We start from the raw sequence: 21,191 nt of genomic DNA on the forward strand, positions 1-21,191 counted from the left end.
ATCGTTAATAAAGATGTTGTAAAGTACTGGACCGAGCACTGACCCCTGTGGGACACCGCTGCCCACTTCTCGCCAGGGTGACACAGATCTGTTCACTACGACTCTCTGGGATCTATCCTGCAGCCAGTTTCTCACCCACCTGGCTGTCTTGGAGTTAAGTCTGTTGTGGTGGAAGGGGAGGGGCATAGGGGGGCAGATCAAGGCCACCCACGGTGAGGGAGGGAGTGGGGCTGGGGCAAGCGCTGCCCAACTGGGGCGGGGCAGGTGCAGGACAGAGCCACGGCTCATCAGGGAGGGGCGGCGGGGGACGGCTCCCACTGCTGTGCACAACTCAACCAGGAACAGCTTGTCTGGCACTCACCCGCTCATCCAGCAGTTCCCGCCACTGCTCCTGCCGCTCATCTGGGAGGGCATGGGGGGGCAGGTATGTGCCCCCAGATCTGTACAGGGTGGGCCAGGGCTGCACCTGGGACAGGTGGCAGCAGCGCTGGGAGTGGGGGCTATGGGGTGCTATGACAAATTTTGGGGTGGCTGCAGCCCCCCCATAACCCTGCTCCCAGTGCTGCCACCACCCATCCCGAGTGCAGCCCAGCAAAGCCCCGGCGCCACTCCGATCCAGGGGCACACGCCTCACCCCCCATGCTCTCCCAGACAAGCGGCAGGAACAGCAGCAGGATCTGCTGTGCGAGCACCAAACAAGCTGCTGGGCAAGAATTGTGCAGTGGTGGATGAGCTTCAGCTATGTCCTGAGCCCACCCCTGCCCGGCTGGGCAGCACTTGCCCCAGCCCGTCCCAGCCCCACTCCCTCCCTCACCGCGGGGGCCTTAATCTGCTGCCCGCCCCCCCCCCTTTCACCACAACAGACTTACCACCTGGACACTGCTCTTCAAGCTGCTAGGATGTTTTCTTCACCACCTATATGCTGCTCTGTGGCTGTGCATGCATGGGCCATTTATCAGCCAAATTATCAGCAATATCAGACTAATTTCCAATAAAGACAATTTTCTTTACATTGGTGCTGATCCGATATCAGACCAATGTATTGGTGCACCTCTAACCAATGCCAAAATTGGTGCAGCTTAACCACAAGCAATACACTAAAGATAATTGCAGACTACTGCTAACTCTTTAAAACACAGTGCTGAGTCCACTGGCTGACAACAAAGGATATAAGGTGGAAGATGCCTGCTGAAGCAGACTCACGTCATCTGCAACAGGATATAACTCATCATAGTCACGGAGAAACCTGAAAACCCAAAAGCAAGTTCACTAGTCAATCTTGGGAGGGAATTAACTGCTGGAATGTCATGCTGTTATGCCCCACAGCACAGCTGTAACTTCCTCATCACTGAGTCCTGAACCTCAGTCCCATGCAGACATTTCCTCTCACACACAGTAATGAACTCCAGCATGTGTCACCATGCCTGTTGTTTCATCAAATCATCCCTCAGTACCCTTCAACACAGCAGCCACTTATAACATTCAGCACGATGATTTGAACCTCTAACTCTGCTAGAGAACAAGTATGGTTTAATGCTTAAAGCACACAGCTAGAGAAAGGGTAGAGTCAGGAGATATGGATTCAATTTCCAGCTCTACGAGTGATTCATTGCGTGTCTCTGGATGTGTTGCTTAACCTCCTTGTGGTTGAGTTTCCCCATTAGCACCCAAGCAGACAACCTGGAAAGAGAGCTGTCATACTTAATTCACTAAATATACTTGTACAACTTTGAGAGCCTAGAGGCAGAGATGCCAATGAGACTCAAGACCTAACCATTTCCAGCAACCTCCTTAGCATCACAGTCAAGCTTGTTATACAGCCGAAGACTCTCTCACAAGAATTTTTTTCAACCAAACTGAAAGATTTCCCACTCCCCAGTGCACTGGAATGCCTTGTATAGGGATGCCTGAGCAATTCTGGTGCAAGGAATGGAAGCATACAGAAAGTCTCTTCCTCCTTCGGACCCCATTCCACTGGACTCACCTCCTCTCTTGAAGCACTGAGGTGAAGATCTGTAGAAAGTCTTCAATAAAGGGCTGAATATTCTCACAACTGTAAAAGACAATGCCACAATAGTAAAAACTTAAATTCTGAGATGAACATTTCTCCTCCTGAATCTCTTTGTCCACCTGTCAAGTCTGTGGCAAAATCCCATTTCTCCAACACATTTGATTCCACTGGCACCACTGAGATTTCACATTTTAAAAAGCTACAAAAAGTGAAACTTATCAAAGCTTTTCTAAAGTTTTTTGAATACTTCAGCAAACTGAATCATTTCACCTTTGGGACATAGTTAGGAAAGTGAGAGTTCCAAGAGGCTTGAAAACCACAATTCACACTGTAAGAAGTCCAAAGAGAAGTCACAGCAGAGGGGGGGGTGAAAGCAGCTGTTCTGTTTTTTTTAATCAAATTTTGCAAGACCAATCTTCCATATGACACTACATAGAATTTCTCAGCTGATGGGTGGTCTCTTTCACCCCTTTTAAGTGGGTATATGTGCCAAATGAGTTCTCACTCACGAGCCCTCTTTCCTATAGATTCTCAAATTCCCCTTGCTCCTGCTGCCTTGAGCATAGCTACAGAAGCCAAACAGATGTGAAGGCCAAGAACCTCCACTTCACAAACCAAAGTCCTCCTGGCCAGTGGATTACTACAAAAATAGCTATTTCTCTAGAAGTCGAGCATGTCACTGCCACAATAACCATAGCTCCTGCCAACCTGGGAATGAAAAGATTCTGGTTATTTCAGACTACCTTTGGCTGCTCTTGTTGTCCATGAACTACGATGATGTTCCGTATTACTGTACAATTCAAGTGCCTCCCAACCTAACACATTTATACTTATAACACCCACACAAAGTATAACAGTGCTATTATTTTACAGATGAAGAATTAAGACAGAGAGGTTAAGCTCTCAATCTATTCCAACTCTGTGCAGCCTGTGTAACTAACAAAGAGCAGCAAGGAAGAGGAGGAGGACTATTTAATGTAAAATTCATTAACACTATTGGGAGCAGGGGCCAGAACCCAAGACTACCCTCCTCTCCCAGGAAGGTGTCCACTTCACTGGACTAGAGTGTTAGGCTTAATTTTACATGCTATCCTTCTGCCCTCAAACAACTCTTATTTTAGTGGCCCAGGTTCAGCTGGAGTTCTGGAAGATGCCCTCAGGCCCAACTAATCCATAGTCCAGTGGATAGGACACTTTGCTGGGAAGTGGGAGATGTTAGTGCAAACCCTCTCTGGCAGAAGAAGGCTTAAAACCAGAGTTTCCTACTTTCTATGCAAATGCCCTAACCTAATCACTAAGCGATTTAGCAGACGTGGGGTAAACCTGCCTCCTAATCTTTCTCTTGACAGGATCTTTCCATGGCAAGACAGAGATGTGTATGGAACCTATATGTCACAACAGATTTTTGGCTGCTGCACAGGATGGAATAGGATCACTTTTAAATGACTTAAATGTCTAAAAGCCTCCTAGATATCTCAGAGGCAGAACAGGATCTAGTCCCAAGTGATGTGCTCAAAATCACAAAGGAAGTCTGTGGTGGATCAGGGAACCTGAATCCAGGTAAAAAGCTATCACCCTAGCCCATTCTTCCTGTGCTAGGACAACTTTTACTGATGACAACTTGAGGGCAACATTTGAGTACCAGCAGGGCCATAGTAACACGCTTGGTCCGGATGCAAATGGTCTACATTTACTGCATGAATCCAATGAATGAATGTAGAAGGAGCATGGTTCAGTAAATAGGGCAAATGCCTTGAGTCGAGTTCTGGCCATACCATTACCCAAATGCATGGATTTGAAGTCAGTTGTGTCATTTCTTTGTGCTTTAGTTTCCCCACTTATAAAATAGGGATAATTATACTTGCCACTCCTAAAATTCCTGTTAAAATTTTCTATCTGGTGAAAATAGAAACTAAAACTGAGCTTAAAGCTTCCATATCTATATTTAGAAACCTCCTTTCCAATGAGCCAAAACACTACATGGCTTTTCATGTATTTAGATGGTGCTAAGCTGCTCCTTGCCATGGTGTCCAAATGTTGGGTTTGAAGTTGCAATGTATTCCATAACTAACATTATCACATCCACTGGGCCATGACTTTGTCCCAGTCTTAATGGGGGTCAAAACAAAACCCACTTTGTAAGCATTTTGGATCAGAGAGGATTTCACACTTCTCCAGAACCCAGCACAATTGGGTTTTGGTCCCAATTCAGGTCTTTGGGCAAATGTAAGTGACAAAACATAATATTTTACCAGTATTTTCCCTAAGGTGAGCAGGTAAGATATTGTTCTGTACATACCACCACACCAGTAGGTCTCAGTCTTACTATATAAATAAAGAGTCAGTACCTGCTTTCTAAGATGGGCTGGAGACATATTTGGTTAGTGAGGATATGGAAAACCTCCATCACCTTCTTCCTGGAATGAGACAGTCGTCTCCACAAGTCAGTCAGTAAACTAGAGAGAGCAAGAGAATATCATCAATACAAACCATCCTATTTTCAAGATGCTGACCTTGTCTATTCTAGAGGAGAAGCTGTTAGGTGACCCATTTTTATGGTTCATCTCTGCTGTAAGGAACAGACAAAACCACTTCCCATTTATTTTTTAATGCATATTCTACGGAAGATTATTCTAGAACACTTCTGAAATGCTGCACCCTGCCCCCCACACATTAGCTGGACAAATAGTACAGACATGAACTTTGTTTTCAAATGTAATGTGGTGAACCTAGGAATGGAAGTGCTAATGGTTTTTTGGGTTTGCTTTTTTTGGGGTTGTTTTTTTTTTTTTAAATACTTGTGCTGTATTGCTGCATCTCTCTTTGGACACTATACTACACAGACTTTCTCCTTAGAAAGTAGTGAAAGATTTCATTAAAAATTCCTCACAATGATAAAAGTTTCTACTGAAACTAGAAAAAAGGCTCTTTGAAGATGACAAGGAAGGTAGAGAGAGACTGAAGTAAGTAGGGAAGGGTGGAGTGCGTTTCTAATCCACCCAGGGGAATTTTCATTGAAAATGACAGGGAAGTTTTCTCTGTCACCTTTTACCTGTTATCTTCACATCTCCTCTTCCTAATTGCAGATTCCAGCTCAGGAATTATCAGTTCATAGAATGATGCCAATCTGCAAAAAACAGGTCATAAAACACTTTGCTGAAGACAAATCTCAGAGCAAACAGGATTCTCAGTTTTAATTCCTCTGGTCTGATTCTGTAATCACTCATCCCTATCAGTTCCAAATGCCCCTGTTTCATTATAGCTCATTTCCAGAAATGTAATAAATAGATGAGTGGAAGGGAGAGAGAACCTCCCTAAGGATCAGGGTTAGCACTTATGCTGCAGACAAATGAGATGCCTTCAGAGCAACCTGGTATTGAGGCAGCAAACAATCTGCACCACTACAGAGCATCCCAAGCAAAAATCTGCAGACCATGATCACACTGAGTTATTGAGTTGAATGCAGGCTTGTTTCTGTAAACATCTTCTCTTTCCTATACTCCAAGTAATCAGAGGAGGTAGAGAAAGAGAATTTATTTACATAAGGCAATTACTATTTCTGCTATCCAGATGTGCTAAAGGTAAACATATAGTTGGTGGTGTCAGATTTCCAGCAAGAGAGGCTCAGTTTCATCTGGGAGAGGGAATAATACAAGTTGGTTTGTTCTAGTACTACATTACAAGTTCCAAATAGCCTGTATATAACTGTCATACCTTAAAGACAAAACACCTGAAGATGTAGCTACACTTGTCTTCACAGACAATTCCAGTAGAAATGGAATTCAATTTAACAATGTTAAGTGCAAAGTCATGCACTTAAGGACCAATATGCAGAAGCCCATAGACTAGAAACATATGAAGAACAAAGGCACCTGGGAATATGAGCTGATCATACAATGATCATGAGCTGTCAGTCTGACCATTTTTTAAAAGGCCAATGTAATCCTAGGGGGGGTTGGTGGAGTCTGTGCTAAAGAGACAAGCAAGTATTAATAACATCATACAAGGTGGCAGGGGCCAACCTTTTTGCAAGATGCCATTCCTATCCCCTTCTCCTGCCTGATCTGCAGCTCTGCTTTCCGATTCCTGCCCTGTACTCTCTGCTAGATCCGCCGCTCTGGTTCCTACTCGCCGCCCGTTCTGCCACTGTACCACCTGTCCTCTCCCCCTCCCTGCCCCACATTTGCTGCAAGCCACACAAAGAGCCTGTCCATGCCATTTGTACTGCAGGTTGACCATCCCCACTATAAGGCAATGGGAAGATTCCATTTAGAAAGCTGTGTGCTGTTTTGGTCACCAATATTCAAGAAATATTAACTTAAACTGGAAGAAGTTCAAAGAAGGGCCACTAACCCTACTGGGTGGAGACCTTTTCTTATGAAAGAAGATTAAAGGAGCTTAGCTTGTTTAGTTAAGCAAAAGGAAGATTGAGGGGGAACGTGATCATTCTTTACAAGTACTTGCATGTAGTAAACATTAGGAAGTGGGGAAGAGCTTCTCAGCCTGAAAAATAATACTGGCACACAGTCAAAAACGACTACAGATATAGTTAGATAGAAATCTCTTAATATCCTATCAGAGAAGTGAGCTTTTGAATGCTCTGCCAAGCAAACTGAAGGCGGGGGAGGAAATGGGACAAAGAACCTGAATCTCTTTTTTCTAGAAACAGTATCACTGGGCAGGGAGTTCTGGCTCACCAACCAATGCGTGTGATATGGAGTCAGATGTCCATTTTCCCCAAGCTGGAGTATAAAAAGGTAGCTTGTGTAGTGTGGAAAGCATCTACAAGCCTCAGGAATTTTGCTGGGTTTCTCTCCCTGAAGGCTAACGGCTTTGGGGGAAAAGGGATGTGGAAAGATGCCTCTCTCTAAAAGGCATTGGTTACAACTAACTACACCGGCCAGAACACCCAGATCAAGATGGATCCATCCATGCTAAGACCTCGGGTCTCTACAGATCATTGTTGCAATGTTGAAGCACCTGCAATCTGGGCCATCTTTTGGAAACTGAGATGCACCCTGCATAATGCCAAAGCACTCTTTAATAGATGCCTGCCCACGTACAAGGCTGTCAGCCTGTAGTCCCAGCACCTGAACAGCTCTCTGCCATTCCCAAAAGTTTATGATAAAAAATACAGTTGTGCCTCAAAAGAAAACTTGGGTGGTTCTCTGAGTCTTTTCAATAGGACAAGATATAAACAAATAAGCAAACAAAGCAATTCCTCTCAGCCCCAACAGACCATTTTCCAAGAGGCTCTCCAATACCCTTGCTACAGGGCAGGGGTGGGCAAAATGTGGCCCGCCAGGCCATGCTATCTGGCACACAGGGCCCCTAAAAAATTTAGAAAATTAATATTTATCTACCCCTGGCTGCCTGGCATGCGGCCCTCAATGGCTTGCCAAAACTCAGTAAGCGGCCCTCCGCCCGAAGTAATTGCCCACCCCTGCTTCAGGGACTATTGCCAGAACCTGTCTATATCATGTAGCTCCCTATTGCTACTCTTTCAGCCCTTTTTAGTTACACCTGGCCACATCCCAGCTGGGTATGTATTATAGGGCTGGCTGGTTTCTGTCCCTGACATTTAAGGGCTATCCTTTTACAGGCAAACTGTCACCCCCCACCCTCCTCCAGAGTTCCCTCTTATCCAGCACTACATCCGCCAGACTAAACCAAGCAGCTTTTATTCAAATAGTAACTGCCTAGTCCTTTCATGATAAAAGTAGAGGGAAAGGGCCAAGCAGCACCCAAGCATTTATAGATCACTAAATCAAGCTCTGTCAGAAACTACAGATATACCTGTAACAGAAGTCATGTTTTTGAAAGGTTTGGCAAGCAAGTGGAAAGACATCAAGAAATGCCCAGAGGGAGATGCAGGTGTCACACAAGAACAGCACAATATCCTTCAACTCCTAGAGGAGAAAGAACAATTACCCATAGGGAAGAAAAAAGCCACACATAGTTGTCCAAACAGTCTTATGTCCTTTATTTACTCAACTCCAAGATGAGGTCCCTGGCCTGTTCCCTCCCACCCCCCATTTAAAATGGGGGTGGGGAACCCCTCATCTTGGAATCAAGTATGAGGCAGTGGGTAGTTCTGGCCCCAACCTGGGGTTGGGCTCCAGACCAGAGCTACTGCCTACCCTCCACACCCCCACCTCCTGCCTCTGCCCCCCACTCCCCACCAGTCCCTCCCCCATGCCTCCTTCTGGCTTATCTTGCTCCAGCAAGCTCTGTCCCCAGCCTAGCCCTGTAGCAGCATGGATAGAGCATACTGGCACCACAGCAATAGTGTGTGTATGGGTGTGGGATAAGGCCAAGACTGCAGGGAGGCGGGGGCAAGTTGCCTCCCCCCTCCCTGCTAACACCATCTACCCCCTATCACCTGCCACCTACCACTGCTTTTGCCGCTGCAGTGGTGGAGATTAATTTAAGATGATTCTCCAATAATTAGATTCTATACATGGAAAATTTTAACAAATTTAATTTTCCACATACAGAATCTAATTATTGGGAGGCTGTCTTAAATTTGGGGTTATCTTGCATTTAGGGAAATAAGGTATTCTGAAAATATTGTCATATATCCACCTCTAGTCAGGATGGGAAGAAGGTCTGGGCTCAGGTCTCAAGTTCCAGCAGGCCTATAACATTTTCATGAGGTGTCTTACATGATTGAAGACAGCATCAGTACAAGAGGACTGGTTCTTCAGAGGACACCAATACAGTTCTGATGAATTATGCTTGCATATATGCTTGCAAGGCATGTCTATTAAGTTAGGGCAGTCCTACCCTAGCTCCATCTTGGGAATTCCTCAAGCTTCTCTCTGCAACTAGATATATTATTCTTCCCCTCCTAACCTGAACTGTTGCATAACATTAGAGCATGAAGTTCAATAACTAAACAGTCCATTTCTGCGGTGGGTAAAACTACTATATATCAGGAATCTGGATGGGTCAGATCCAGACTATGGGGCTCCTCAGGCACTGGATTCAGAACTGGCAGTGGCAGCAGCAGGTTAAGCAGTGTCTGGGAACCATGGGGATTAATGCTACTGTCATTTGCCCTGCCCTCCAATTCCCAGTTCCTCTAAAAGCCCCATGGGCCATATGTCTGACACCTCTGCTGCATATGATTTGCATATAAGTCAAGGTACCTTGGCATTGCTATTTGATTGTAGAAATCAGTGTACATTGTACAGCACCTAGAAGAACATGGTCCTTTCCTGCTTGGCACTTAAGTGCATTGCTGTTATACAAACAGTGTTTTATTTTGTAAAGTGCTTTTGTACACTGCTTATATGGGAGTGGAGTGGGGGAACCTCTCTCTTCCTTTCCCTATCTCTTGGAAAAGAAACAGAAAATACATATAGCCTGGTTATCTATGAACAAACAATACATGCTCACAAAGCAGAAGAGCCACATCAAGGCAATGAAACAATTACTGGGAACAGCATACTGAATGGGATCTAAGTATCTGGGAAAAATAAGACTCTACACAAGCTTAATACTTTGAGGCTGATTCAAGCATATAGCAATTTTCCTACCTGGAGAGGCAAGTCAGCAGGAGTCACTTTGACTCTTTCTTCCAGTTTCTGGGGTTCAGCTGAGGTACCTTCACATTGCAAGCCACATTTTTGCAAAACGTTGTCGAACACCTAGGGCCAAACGCCCCCCAGAACATTATCATATCAGACAAGGGAATTCACATGGATTGCTTTATCTTGTCAGTGTACACTTTTTTTTTTTTTTATTATTCAGTTCAACTGACAAGAGATGTGACTATTTCCACCCAAGGGATAGCTGTGTAACACTAAACAAAGGACAAATTTACATAAATCTTTCTTTTACCCTAGAACTTAAGAAACAACTTTATTACATTTGCATCTTTGGAGATTTGCCAACTCCCTTCCTCCATCCACTCTGAACTCTGAGTGGGCAGCAAAAGGCATTTTTGAAGTTGAATACTCAGATTTGTACTGCTATTCTTTATAATCATCATGTTTTTCCTTGAACTTGCATACATACTTGCAAAATAGCGATGCTTTCTCTGGAACACTTAACATCTAATACTCAGTATATAAAAGAGAGTTCTGAAGTAGAGAATAACCAACTGTTTCAGGACATACACCATTTAAAAGTGAGCGAATTCTTCACTTCCTTCCCAGTAACTGTTTTGAAGGGATAATCTTACTTTTTAAAACACTTGTAAACATGATGCCATCCCTCATGAGACTGCTCAGCTGAGTTTTACACACCCCAAAATATGATGGAGATGGAAAAAAACCAAGTACTATCAAAAAGAAGAGAGATGAACTCAGATGCTTAGGGGCAAAATGACTTGAATGTTTTTGTCTGAGGACTAAAACATGAGTTTAGTCACAATGATGCCAAGGCATCTTGATTCATGATCAGCTCAAATGTGAGAACTGCTCAGTCAGTGAGCTTGGGTATATGCTACATGCTCAGGGAAATGAAAGTTTAGAATGCTAGACTTACCTATTAGCATCTGAATAGCAGCAGTTTAAATAGACTGGCTGTCTCAGTATTTTCATTTTCTCCCGAGAACCTACTCTGTGTAATTACTGTGTTATCTGTCTTTGTCTCAATATTTTGGAGAGGAGCAGGAAATAATTCAAATCACAAGTATCTATCTAGCAAAAAGGGTCCCTAAACTTGAAAGCAAGAACAAATTTCAGGCAGGTGGGATGTAATGGGAGGTTAGCTGTGAACAGGGGCAGACCCAGGATTTCACAAAGTGGGGTGCAGGAGCAGCAATCAGCACTGCAGGAGTGGCTGCACCCCTCCCCACATCAGCATGGGCAGATGGCACTATCAGAACTTCTGGGGACTTTTTAAGTCCCCAAGGCAGTTAAAAACCCAACTTCCCTTCCCCGCTGCACTCAGAGGCATGTCCCCTCTCCCCTGCTGCTGCTTCTTTTCCCACTGCCTAGGGGGTGCAGGGCAGGGGAAGCTCCAAAGCCATTTTTGCTCCTTTCAGCCAGGCTGCATGGGGGGGCCATGCTTAGTTGGGGGTAGCAAAAGCAGCAATAAGCAGGTGGGGGGGGGGGTTCCCTCTCCCCACACCTGCTCCCCAGAGGAACTAGGCAGAGAGGGGAACCCATGCTCCTGCTGTTCCCAGCTAAGCCCAGCTTCCATGTAGCCCAGCTGGACTGGGCAGGAATAGCTTTGGAGTTTCCCTCATCCATGGGACAGCAAGGAAAGCAGCAGACAGGGGAATAGTGGGGGGTTGAGGGAGGAGGGAACATGCCTCTGACATGAAGGTGAAGGGGATGGGATTTCTACCTGCTTTGGGGGCTTAATATCTGCAGGTACTCCTCCCACAGTGTGGTCCAGTCCAAAAAAGGGGGTGTAATCATACCACTGTTCCTCCTCTGGATCTGCTCCTGGTAGTAAGTAAAGTTGCAGATAAAGGTTCAAAAGCCATCTAGCCCACTGTTTTAATTCATGGAAGAAAGTAACTAGCAACACAAACAATTCTGCCTGCTTTCAATCATCTTGTCCACACAGAGGGCTGATTCACAGCATCTCCTAGGGTTCTCAAAAGTAAAGCAGTACCTGGAGGATTGTGGGGACTGTTTCATTCAAGTCACTGTAGTAACTTGGTTGCTGAGTGAAGATATTTTCTGAAATGAGAAAAAGAAAAAAAATCCATTTCAAATAGATTTAAACCTCCAGCCCAGCAAACAGCATCATATGAAGCAGAACACTTCTGCTTCCTACAGTACCTCTCCATAAAATAAAACCTCAAACCGCTTAGGGGTAGAAATATTCATCTGTAACACATGCACAGTACCTGCTCCAGTACCATCTAGGTACCTTTTAAAATATTAGCATAACTGGAGAATATGAATAACAAGAATATGTGCATTATTTCACAATGCTGAAATGCTAGATGACTCAAGCCCTGCTAGTTGAATCAATAATATCACTAAATACTTCTAGGGATTTTTTTTTTTTTTTTTGACAGCTGCAGTTGATTTTTAATTGCAGACAACAAATAGTTCAGTGTACACCAGTGAACAGTCTTTCAAACGTTTTTTTTTAAATGCAATGAGGCCATAATAATTTTTAGTTTTATATTACTCAGAAATCATTATCTTTACCACACACTCAATGGAACAACAGAATGCTACACATTTTGACCAAGCAGTTGAAAGACTACATTATTTTTCTGTGAATTACTCTTTGGGCCTTGTAAATTAACAAGGCTCTTTCATGAGATTTGGAAGAGTTTATGAAGATGAGTGGAAGTTGTGAGACAGGTTTCAGAGGAGGATTTTATTTCCCACAATAAAAAAAAAAAAGCACAATATTTGTTGTATATTTACTATCAAAATTGTTCATGTAGTTACATGACTGCATACACAAATAGCCAGGTAAATAAGTCACTGGACACATGCATGAACAATTAGTGCTTCTGAACACATGAACGCAGTAAGTGAAGGTGCAATTTAGACAAGGTTTTCCCCATCTAGGTCTTAGGCAACTCTTTTAACATCCCCATAGTTTAATCTTTTATCTGAATGACAAATGTTTTCTTTATCCCATACTTGGGACTTTAATGAGCAACCTTATACTGAAGGATCTTGAAAGAGAGGACAAAGAAATCAGCATTTAAAAGTTAAGAATGTATCTAAGTTTCTTTGGTCTGGAAATATAGCTTTTGCATGAACAGGCTGTGTCACAAGGTTTCTGGTACTCCCTGTTCTAGCTGAGTTGGAAACTTGATAAGAATGGTTCTCACAAAGAAAGGAAAAAAAGGTATATTATTCAAATGTTGGGTAGGCTGTGTTAGAATTTTGGATGAAGGGTTCTATATCTTATTTAATTTCAAGACCATGTATTCTACCCTTTCCCCCAACCCTGCACAGGTGAAACTTGAATCAGGTGTTTTGAAAAGAACAGAAAAAAAACTACAAGGTCCAGACCGTTGTGCCCTTTCCTCTTATTGTTATATAGGGTCATGTGTTTGCGACTAAGGTACTGCAATTGCTGCAGTATTTGCTTACGCAGATACAATAAATCCTATAATGAACAGTGTGTGTAAAATACTTTGGAGGCACTATATACAAATCAGTCTCTTTTTTGCCAATTTCAAGTTTCTGAATTCACAGATTTAACATGATTGTGTTGTCTAGGTCCTAACTAAAGGAAGAAGACGACCCATATTGATGGCAAATTGTTCTCATTTGCCCCTCAAGTCTCCCCAAGAAAAGGCTTTTTGGTATTTCTTCAGGAAGATCTTCCTTTACGCCATAAAAACAGAATCCTTTTAAAAACAGCCCCTCCCATCCCCTTTCGAAGGAATAAAGGAGGTTTACAAGAAAGTAAACCATATATTGCCTAGAAATAAAGATTTGTTTTATTATGAAGTTTATTTTGAGGTTGGTATCTCCAAATGCAACCCCCCTTCCAATGCCTGACAGACACACACCAGAAGCCTTAAGCAACAAGCTGTTTCCTGACTTTGACTAACCAATCATCTTCTGGAGTAGGGGACCATTTCCTTTCCCAAATAGCACGCACAGATCCAGTATTTTAGGGATGTCAAACAGGAAGTTGTTATAAAGAATTTCTCCAAAAACAGACGGCGTGATGAAATGGTCCTGTTAAAAATATATTTAAGATGTAAAATTAGATAAATTATATTAACCATAAAATAATACATTTCACTCTTCAAGAATTGCAGTATTTAAAAAATAGCGCTATTCTTTTCTCTAGCATGTCAATTGAGCTGCAAAAATGGTACCAGTCCCATGTGAGAATAGACAAGCATTATCAGCATTTTAAGCATCCAGTAGTGCACAGAGAGAACTGTTTTACCAAAGATCACTTCCTTCAGAGACAGAGCTAGGAAGAGAACTCAAGAGGCTTGATTTACGACACATATTCCATGCCCACAAATCATAACACATTAGTCTAGAGGTGGTTTTTAAAATTCTAGATGACAAAGATATTACAGCTAAAATTATTTCATTGCTTCTAAAATGAAGAATACAGAATAATTCTGGAGGGAATGACTAATGGAAAAAAAGACTGCTTATGATAACAAACATTATCCAGCCATAGCGAAGGGTAGAAGTTTGCTGCACATCCTCTCCCATTTGAAACAGAGAGGACAGGAAGGTAGAATTGCTGGGTTCCATCTCTAGAATTCCCATGGAGCTATTATGTAATAATGAGCTAGCAGCTAGCCCAGCTCCAACTATATGTGTATGTTACTGGAGTTGTGAGGCTTTTATCAACCAGTGTAGAGTAATCCAACTCCAATCCTGGGAGGAAAAACTCCACAGGAGTGCAGAAGTGATGCCCACAGCAGGCTACACAATTCATTTAACCTGTTGTCTCCCTGCCCGTCCAACTGCCACACACATTCTTTCCCAAAACAGATTGAAAGTGACCAACATAGTGGATATAATAAATGCAATAGCTCAACAGCTACATAATGCAGACTAAAACAAAGAGGCTTTTAAGCCAGTAATTGCAAAAACTCTATCCTGCCCTCAAGGCCCTTGTTAAAGTTCCATATATGTTAAAGGGAGCTGCACTTGCATATTTAAAGTAGAAGACACCCTATAATTATGATACAAAGAAAATTGTAATTTACTGCAGCTTTATAATAAGGCAGAAACTTGGAGAAAGTTCAATGTGACAAATATTAACATGGGCTATGTGACAAGATGCATGGAGACAGGGCAGCCAACTAGCATGAGTGTGATAATTAACAAGAAACTAGAGGGGCTCCCAATAGTCTCTCCAAATTTGTATGTGGTTGGCAAAGATTAACAGTTTTTAGGTTCTCTGTCTTATAATGCCACGTTGCTAACCGATTCATAATATACTAGTATTTCCCATTACAAAGCAGATTCATGCAGTCATTGTTCTAACAGAAGTCTCTGTTAAAACTACAGAAATAGGAGCTAAATTAAGGAAGGCATTTGGGACAGATGAACAGAAAAAAGTTTCCTGGAATGTGTCTCTATTTTTCTTAGCTGCAGTGTAAGGAGAAGAGGTATTTACTTTGGACTCCTTGTGAGTGGACATTCTGAGGAAGGTGAGGAAGACACACCGATGAAGTCGCTTCTGCATGTCATTCACTTCCGGATGGAAATCCAGTAGTGCATCAAACTTGCGAGGAACATAGCACAGGTATGAATCCAGGCATTTCTGAAGTGTCTCATCAAATATGACCTAGTACAGTGGAACAAAGAAAAATGGCAAACGAGGCAAAACATCACATGATGTGTAGGTAACCCAACTGAATTCAGCAGTGAGCCAGCATGGTCAAAGGGACTCAGAGAACTCACATAACCACCAGTTTCAAGCAAGCAGTTTTAAACTCCATTATCAAAATATTACAACGTCCATGTTATAAAAGATGCAATAGTGCAAATTAAGATGTTAGGAAGCCAACTGCTTCTCTCTATTCAGTCTACTCAGGGAGCTAGCATACAGAGGCATGAATGAGACTATCAGAAATGTCAAGATCTCATTGTTATTTATAAACACCTTTACAAATCAGATTGTTTTCCTTTAATGTTTATAAAGTAATATTTACCTGGCACCAAAATTTATTGTGAGGCAAAGCCAGAAGCCAGTCCAGATCATCAGCAATGAATTTTGCTCTTTCTAAGAATTCCTCCACAAGGGCATGGTTTCTGATATTAGGTGGTGGTTTGTATAACACAAAAAAACGGTCTGCTTTGATTTCGGGATGCTGTAGAAAGCAAAACAGTGCATTAAGCTAGGGAACTGAAAAACAAGAAGTCAAGTAAGCATTTGCAGGGCTGACAGGACCTCCGATTTTTGAGAAACTGGTGTGCATCATCAGAAATCCAACTTATGTTTGTTCCTCCCATTCTCTGCTCTTTAAAACACTGTAAATCAGTGCATTCTCATCACCCCTAATTTTCAATAATATTTTCAGAATCCTGTATGGTTCAGTACAGGTTGCTCTTCGTGTCCCATTAAGATAAACAATATTCAAGCCTCGCAACGAAAGCCTCCCACACCTCCAAAACATACAGCAAAAACAAAGTCATCCCTCTGAAATGTCATTCTCTTTCAGTACTGATGCTTGAACAGGCTTTCACAAAATCAGAAGAACTGGGCTCTTCAATCCCCCCCCTGCCCCCCGCCAAACATTCTACTGTCCTATGCACATCAGTTTGCACTGCACTGAGTTACAATTTCGGCTTGCAATTCCACGTAGAGTCCACGTGCAGAGGTTCCAAAGTGTAATGCAGGGGTGGACAATTATTCTGAGTGGAGGGCCACTTACCAAGTTTTGGCAAGTCAGAGGGCCACATGGGTAGCCCTGCCCCTTGACAGGTACCCCACCCCCGGTCACCACCAGACGTCCCTCCCCTTGCCCCCCAGAAGTACTCCTTTCAGCAAGGGGGTTTGCCATCTTGGAACCAGAAAAATACCAAATTATATTCTATATGCCACCACCCGTCCCATCCCGTGTCCCATCCCCGCCCCTGCTCAGGCACCACGTCCCAGCTGCTCCTGCAGTCCCAGCAATGCAGCTGAGAACAAGGAGCCACTGGCGGGCAAGGTGTGGGGGGGGGGGGGGGGGGGTAAGAAAATGGCTGCAGCAGGTTGGGGAAGGGGCAGTGAGCAGGCTCATGGAGCGCAGCAACAGCTGGGTGGGAGCACAGAGCCCGCACCAGTGCACCAGGGCCAGCACTGGCAGGGCCCAGAGCAGGATAGCAGAAGCATGGGGTCTGGACCGTCAGGGGCTCTATGGAGCTGGGCTGGCTCCTCCTCTCCCTGCTTGACCAGCACAGCCTGGCTCCATACAGCTCCTGCCAGCCCAGACCCTGCACTCCTGGGCAGAAACTGTTGCTTGGCACAGGGGAAAGTGGCTTACCCTTGCTGCTGCCAGGCAGTTTTAGCTGTGTCCACCTGGAGCCCGCACCATGGCTCCTTCATCATTGCCTCTGGGCTGTCCAGCACAGCAGCAGTGACTGTGCGGAGCAGCCACAGTGCAGCTTACAAGAGACGGTGAAGGAGCAGCACCGCAGCCTACCATGGCATGGTGATAGCACATGGTCCTCCCCTGCCTCCCTCCCTCCCCCTTATCTGTATTTCCCTTGGCACAAAGAGGCAGGAACAGGCAGAGCCTTCCGGCTAGGGTTGAGGAAGAGGTGGAGAAGCCAGGCTAGACTTGCTGCCTGGGCTTAGTTCTGCCATCAGCTCCCCCTGGGTCTTACTGCCCCCGACTCCTGTCATCTTTGACAGGCAGCCGGGGCAGATAAATACTAATTTTCTAATTTTTTTAGGGGCCCTGCAGGCTGGATAGAATGGCCTAGTGGGCTGCATCTGGCCCACAGGCCATATTTTGCCAGCCCCTGGTATAATGGCATGGAGAAATCATTCTACACAGCAATAGAACAAAACCTCCAAACTGAGCCAATGCATTGCTACATGAAGACTACAGTTTCTATTTTAATAAAACCTACAATTACATGGAATATTTTTATATTTCTTGGCTCCAGAGCCAGTTCTGTTCAAACCACTTCTTGAACTAGGAGAGGAATTTGTTGAACTTTCATTTTAATTTCAAAAAGCAGCATAGCTCACCAGTGCTGGAAAAGTCCTGAGTTTCCCTGTCTTCGGATCCTTTTCAGTAAGCTGGAGTTCATCCAATGGTAATGCTGGCATTGTGATGAGTTAACCCTGTTTTTAGCAAATGCAGAAACAAAAGTAGTGTAAGATTGTGTTGAAAAAAAGTAAATGAATCAAAACCAAAACAAACCAAGAGACAGCATTATGTAAGATAGACATCTATAGGCTAGAATTCACATTGTGCAAAGGAAATCCTGGCACCACCCAAATCCTGTATTTTTAGGAGACACCCAAAGCCTAGCAGCATAAGCTACAAAAAAAGCTAAGTTCCCTTTGCTTTGCAGAGTACTGTCATCTTTCCTTTCAAGACACATCTGATTAGGAGGCCTCAAGAGTACTAAAGATGACTACTGTTGATATAGATGCTTTGATGTAGATGCCTGATCTTTTTACATGATTGCCGAAATTCCTCCTAAGATCTCTTCTTGTCCAGCACTTTGTCAAGCCCTCTCGTTGACTGGTACTCCCAAAGAAATTTCATTGAGGAATGTTTTACTCTGCATAGGCCCATCATCTCAGAGAAGCTGTTATTACAGTTTGTGCAAATAAATTAAGAAGCCTTTAAGTTAAAGTTAAATGGCATTTGATGAAGACAATGACATATTAAGCACATACTTAAACACACACAGAGAAATATAAGTAATATCTAATAAAGCTTTTGTTTATTATAAAACCATTGGAAGCCAAATAATGATGATTTATTTCATATGCAATTAAAAAGTGATGTTCAAATTAAAAGTTAAGATTTTAATCCTGCAATTGTGTGCACACTTATGGACCCTTGTCCCCAGGAAACTCCTGAGTCGAGCGAATGAAACTTCTGCATGGTTACCAGAGTTAATCTGCTTATATCCAAATACACAGTGTCAAGGTTTGGCAATGGGAGACATCTAGCATTTTAGATAACAAACCCACTTATCATGAAAAAAATAAGTACTCTGCCATGGCAAAGCCAGCATATAATCACGGCACAACTTAGAAAAAGAATGAATTAAAAAGTGCAAGTTCTATAAGCAATTAAAAAATAAAGAGATTCACAGCAATTAATTAAAAATAGATATCTATGTGTTTTTCAACTTAAACCACAGCAGTGAAAAAGCCTCCAGAAAAGCACTTTTTTCCTGTGAAACAAGTGATCTTATTTGTTATCCTTTGCTACATCATCAGTTCTAGGCCTGGCACTTGCAAAAAAGCATTTTAAAAGCCTCCTGCAGCTGCACGCTATCGCAGGAAGCAAACTCAAGTTTGCAGAGGTGCCGGGTGCCTCAGCCGAAGTTCAGCCCCTGCAGCGCCCACAGGCCCACCAGAGAGGGAGCCCCGTCACGCGCCCGGGGGCCGCTCGTGCCCGCCGCAAGGGGCTTTGCCCGGGCGCGGGGACACGAATCCCGCTCCAAGCAGCTCCTACGAAGCGGGGAGCGGACCCCAGTAAGCGCCCCGCCCCGCCGCGCCCAGTCCTGCGGGCGGAGCCCGGGCCCTCAGGTGCAGCCGGGGCCTCACAGGACTGAACCGCCCCCGCCCCGCACGGGCGACCCCGACCCGAGCGCCGCTCACCCCCTCAGCCCCAGCGCTGACAGCGCAACGCTCCTTTCTCCCGACCGCCGCTTCCGGGGTCAAAGGGCGTTTCCGGTGCGGCCCGGAAGAGCGGGGGCGATTGGGGCCGGGGCGTTGCCAGTGTGGGCAAGGAGCCGGGTCAGCGGCGGCGGGGCCGGCGGGACGTGGCATGTGGGCGCGTGGCCCAGGGAGGCTGCTCTTCTTATCCGCGTTAGGTGCAACCTTTTGGCGGGTCCTTGGCAAACTGTCCGCGCGGCTTTGGTCCCGCAAATCTCGGGCACCTGCCGAGTACTTCACTGCCCCTGAGAAGCGCAGTCACTGAGTTTGTGGCTCGACTCAAAACAGGGGCATCACCGGGTATTTCCTGAGCCTTGACATGACTTGCCTCGAGATGTCAACTTACGATGTTGATAGCAGATGTTTTGCTTCTCGGCTTCTTGAAGGCTCATAATGGCTTCTTAACCTGGCAGGGGCAATACCATGTATCTGTCTCCAGTTTTCCTGAACCGCCTCGCAGGAGAGCTGCTCTCGTGGTGTGGTTCAGGACCCAACGAGGTGCAGCGGCTTGAAGCCCAGTTTATGGAAATGGGAGTCTTTTCCCTAGCTTGCTCCAAGGGCCTTATGGCTGAGGGCGAGCAAAACCTGGGGGTATCCGAACCCCAAGCCTCAGGGCTTGGGTCTGCAAGTAGGATACCTGCCAAAGGTTTTGGAAACCTCTGAAGCCCCAGGTGTGGGTGGAGGATGTTTGCCGGTAGTAGGGCCACTTACAGCTCTGGACTCTTGAATTTGGAACTAGTTTTGGTTAACTTGGCCTTGGATACAAATTACATTTTAAAAAAAGCATATATTTCTCCAGTATGGTGTGATTAGAGGGAATTCCAAGATCCAGGAAATCATTATGGAGTTTGATTAATCTTTTAAGTAAATGGATAGGAGTCTTTCCATTACCTTCAGTCAACTTTGGATTAAATCTTAAGTAGTTTTGCCCCTCCTCCCCCCCAAATTTGTGCAGCAGTGTGCAGCTGTTTTCATGTCGCTGTGACACCCTTTTAAATAGAATAACAGTCTCCAGTACTGGTTGCTAGCAGTAGAAATGGTCTCTCTAGCTGAACTGCTTCGCTGCTATTTACTATGCCTGGCACACAAGCAAAGCGTATGACCAGAACTGCTCTAGTATACTAAGTGCTTCATGACATTATGTTGTGATTTCAGTGCTATGTTAAAACATTGGTGGAAAGTTTTGGCAGCAGAGATGCAGGAACAGAGTGCTAGTTGCAAAGCAGATCAGGAAGATGTTGCATGTTAAAAGAAACGACTTTTTTCAAGATATTTGTTCTCTGGAAGAAGATTGTGCAGTCCAGAATTTATCCTTTAGGAGTCTGTTCCATGATGTTAGCAATTAAAGGGCTCCGAGTACTACAACAATTTGTATATGTATAGTGTTTTTCATTTAAGGATTTCAAAATGCTTTGCAAACGTGAATGAGTTAAATTTTCCCACTCTTACCTGTGACGGGGAAGTTAAGTATTCCCAATTTGCAGACAAAATAAAAAACAGTGATAGGACTTGCTCAAGTTCACACCAGAAGTCCATGCCAGAGGGATACAGCCAAAAATTATCATTTGTCCTCTATGTCTAAAGGCTTGTATATACTATACAAGCTATACTGGTCCCTGCTCAAGGCACAATTACCCCTATCAGAACTGGCCTATACAAGTATTTGTCTATTCTTAAAACTACCAAACAACTCTTGTCACACAACTACCAAGCACATTGCTCTAAAGTGCCAACAACACCCTTACCTGCCTCAGGTAAAGCAGGGGGACAAGGGCACTGTCAATATTCTGCTGCTGTAAGGCCAGGAAGTGGCTGTTGAGCATACTCAAGAAATACAAGGAAGAGGACCATGACCCCTGCTACAGAGGAAGTCAAAAACTTGTAGAGCTTTCCTGTGTAGACAAGGTTAGAAAACCAGAGA

The 21,191-nt window shown here is 44.2% G+C and overlaps 1 protein-coding gene across 3 annotated transcripts in view; it reads right to left on the reverse strand.

Moving 5' to 3' along the window:
- Positions 1–19,308, reverse strand: part of ASCC2 (activating signal cointegrator 1 complex subunit 2) — a 34,741-nt gene extending 15,433 nt beyond the window's left edge. For 2 of the 3 annotated variants that reach the window (XM_059713591.1, XM_059713589.1), the window contains exons 1-12: positions 19,214–19,308; positions 17,618–17,713; positions 15,588–15,746; positions 15,050–15,220; positions 13,506–13,635; positions 11,585–11,652; positions 9,553–9,663; positions 7,808–7,920; positions 5,064–5,138; positions 4,360–4,467; positions 1,985–2,053; positions 1,171–1,246 (exon numbers count right to left, since the gene is read on the reverse strand). In XM_059713591.1, the coding sequence (XP_059569574.1) occupies positions 1,171–1,246; positions 1,985–2,053; positions 4,360–4,467; positions 5,064–5,138; positions 7,808–7,920; positions 9,553–9,663; positions 11,585–11,652; positions 13,506–13,635; positions 15,050–15,220; positions 15,588–15,746; positions 17,618–17,698 (1,161 nt within the window). In that variant the 5' untranslated portion in view covers positions 17,699–17,713; positions 19,214–19,308. Of the gene's footprint in view, positions 1–1,170; positions 1,247–1,984; positions 2,054–4,359; positions 4,468–5,063; positions 5,139–7,807; positions 7,921–9,552; positions 9,664–11,584; positions 11,653–13,505; positions 13,636–15,049; positions 15,221–15,587; positions 15,747–17,617; positions 17,714–18,966; positions 18,992–19,213 lie in introns of those variants that run through there. The other variant, XM_059713590.1, reaches the window with a different exon arrangement.
- Positions 19,309–21,191: the final 1,883 nt, after the last annotated feature.

This window comes from Alligator mississippiensis, chromosome 10 (assembly GCF_030867095.1).
Source record: "Alligator mississippiensis isolate rAllMis1 chromosome 10, rAllMis1, whole genome shotgun sequence".
In the NCBI taxonomy this organism is placed as follows: domain Eukaryota; kingdom Metazoa; phylum Chordata; order Crocodylia; family Alligatoridae; genus Alligator; species Alligator mississippiensis.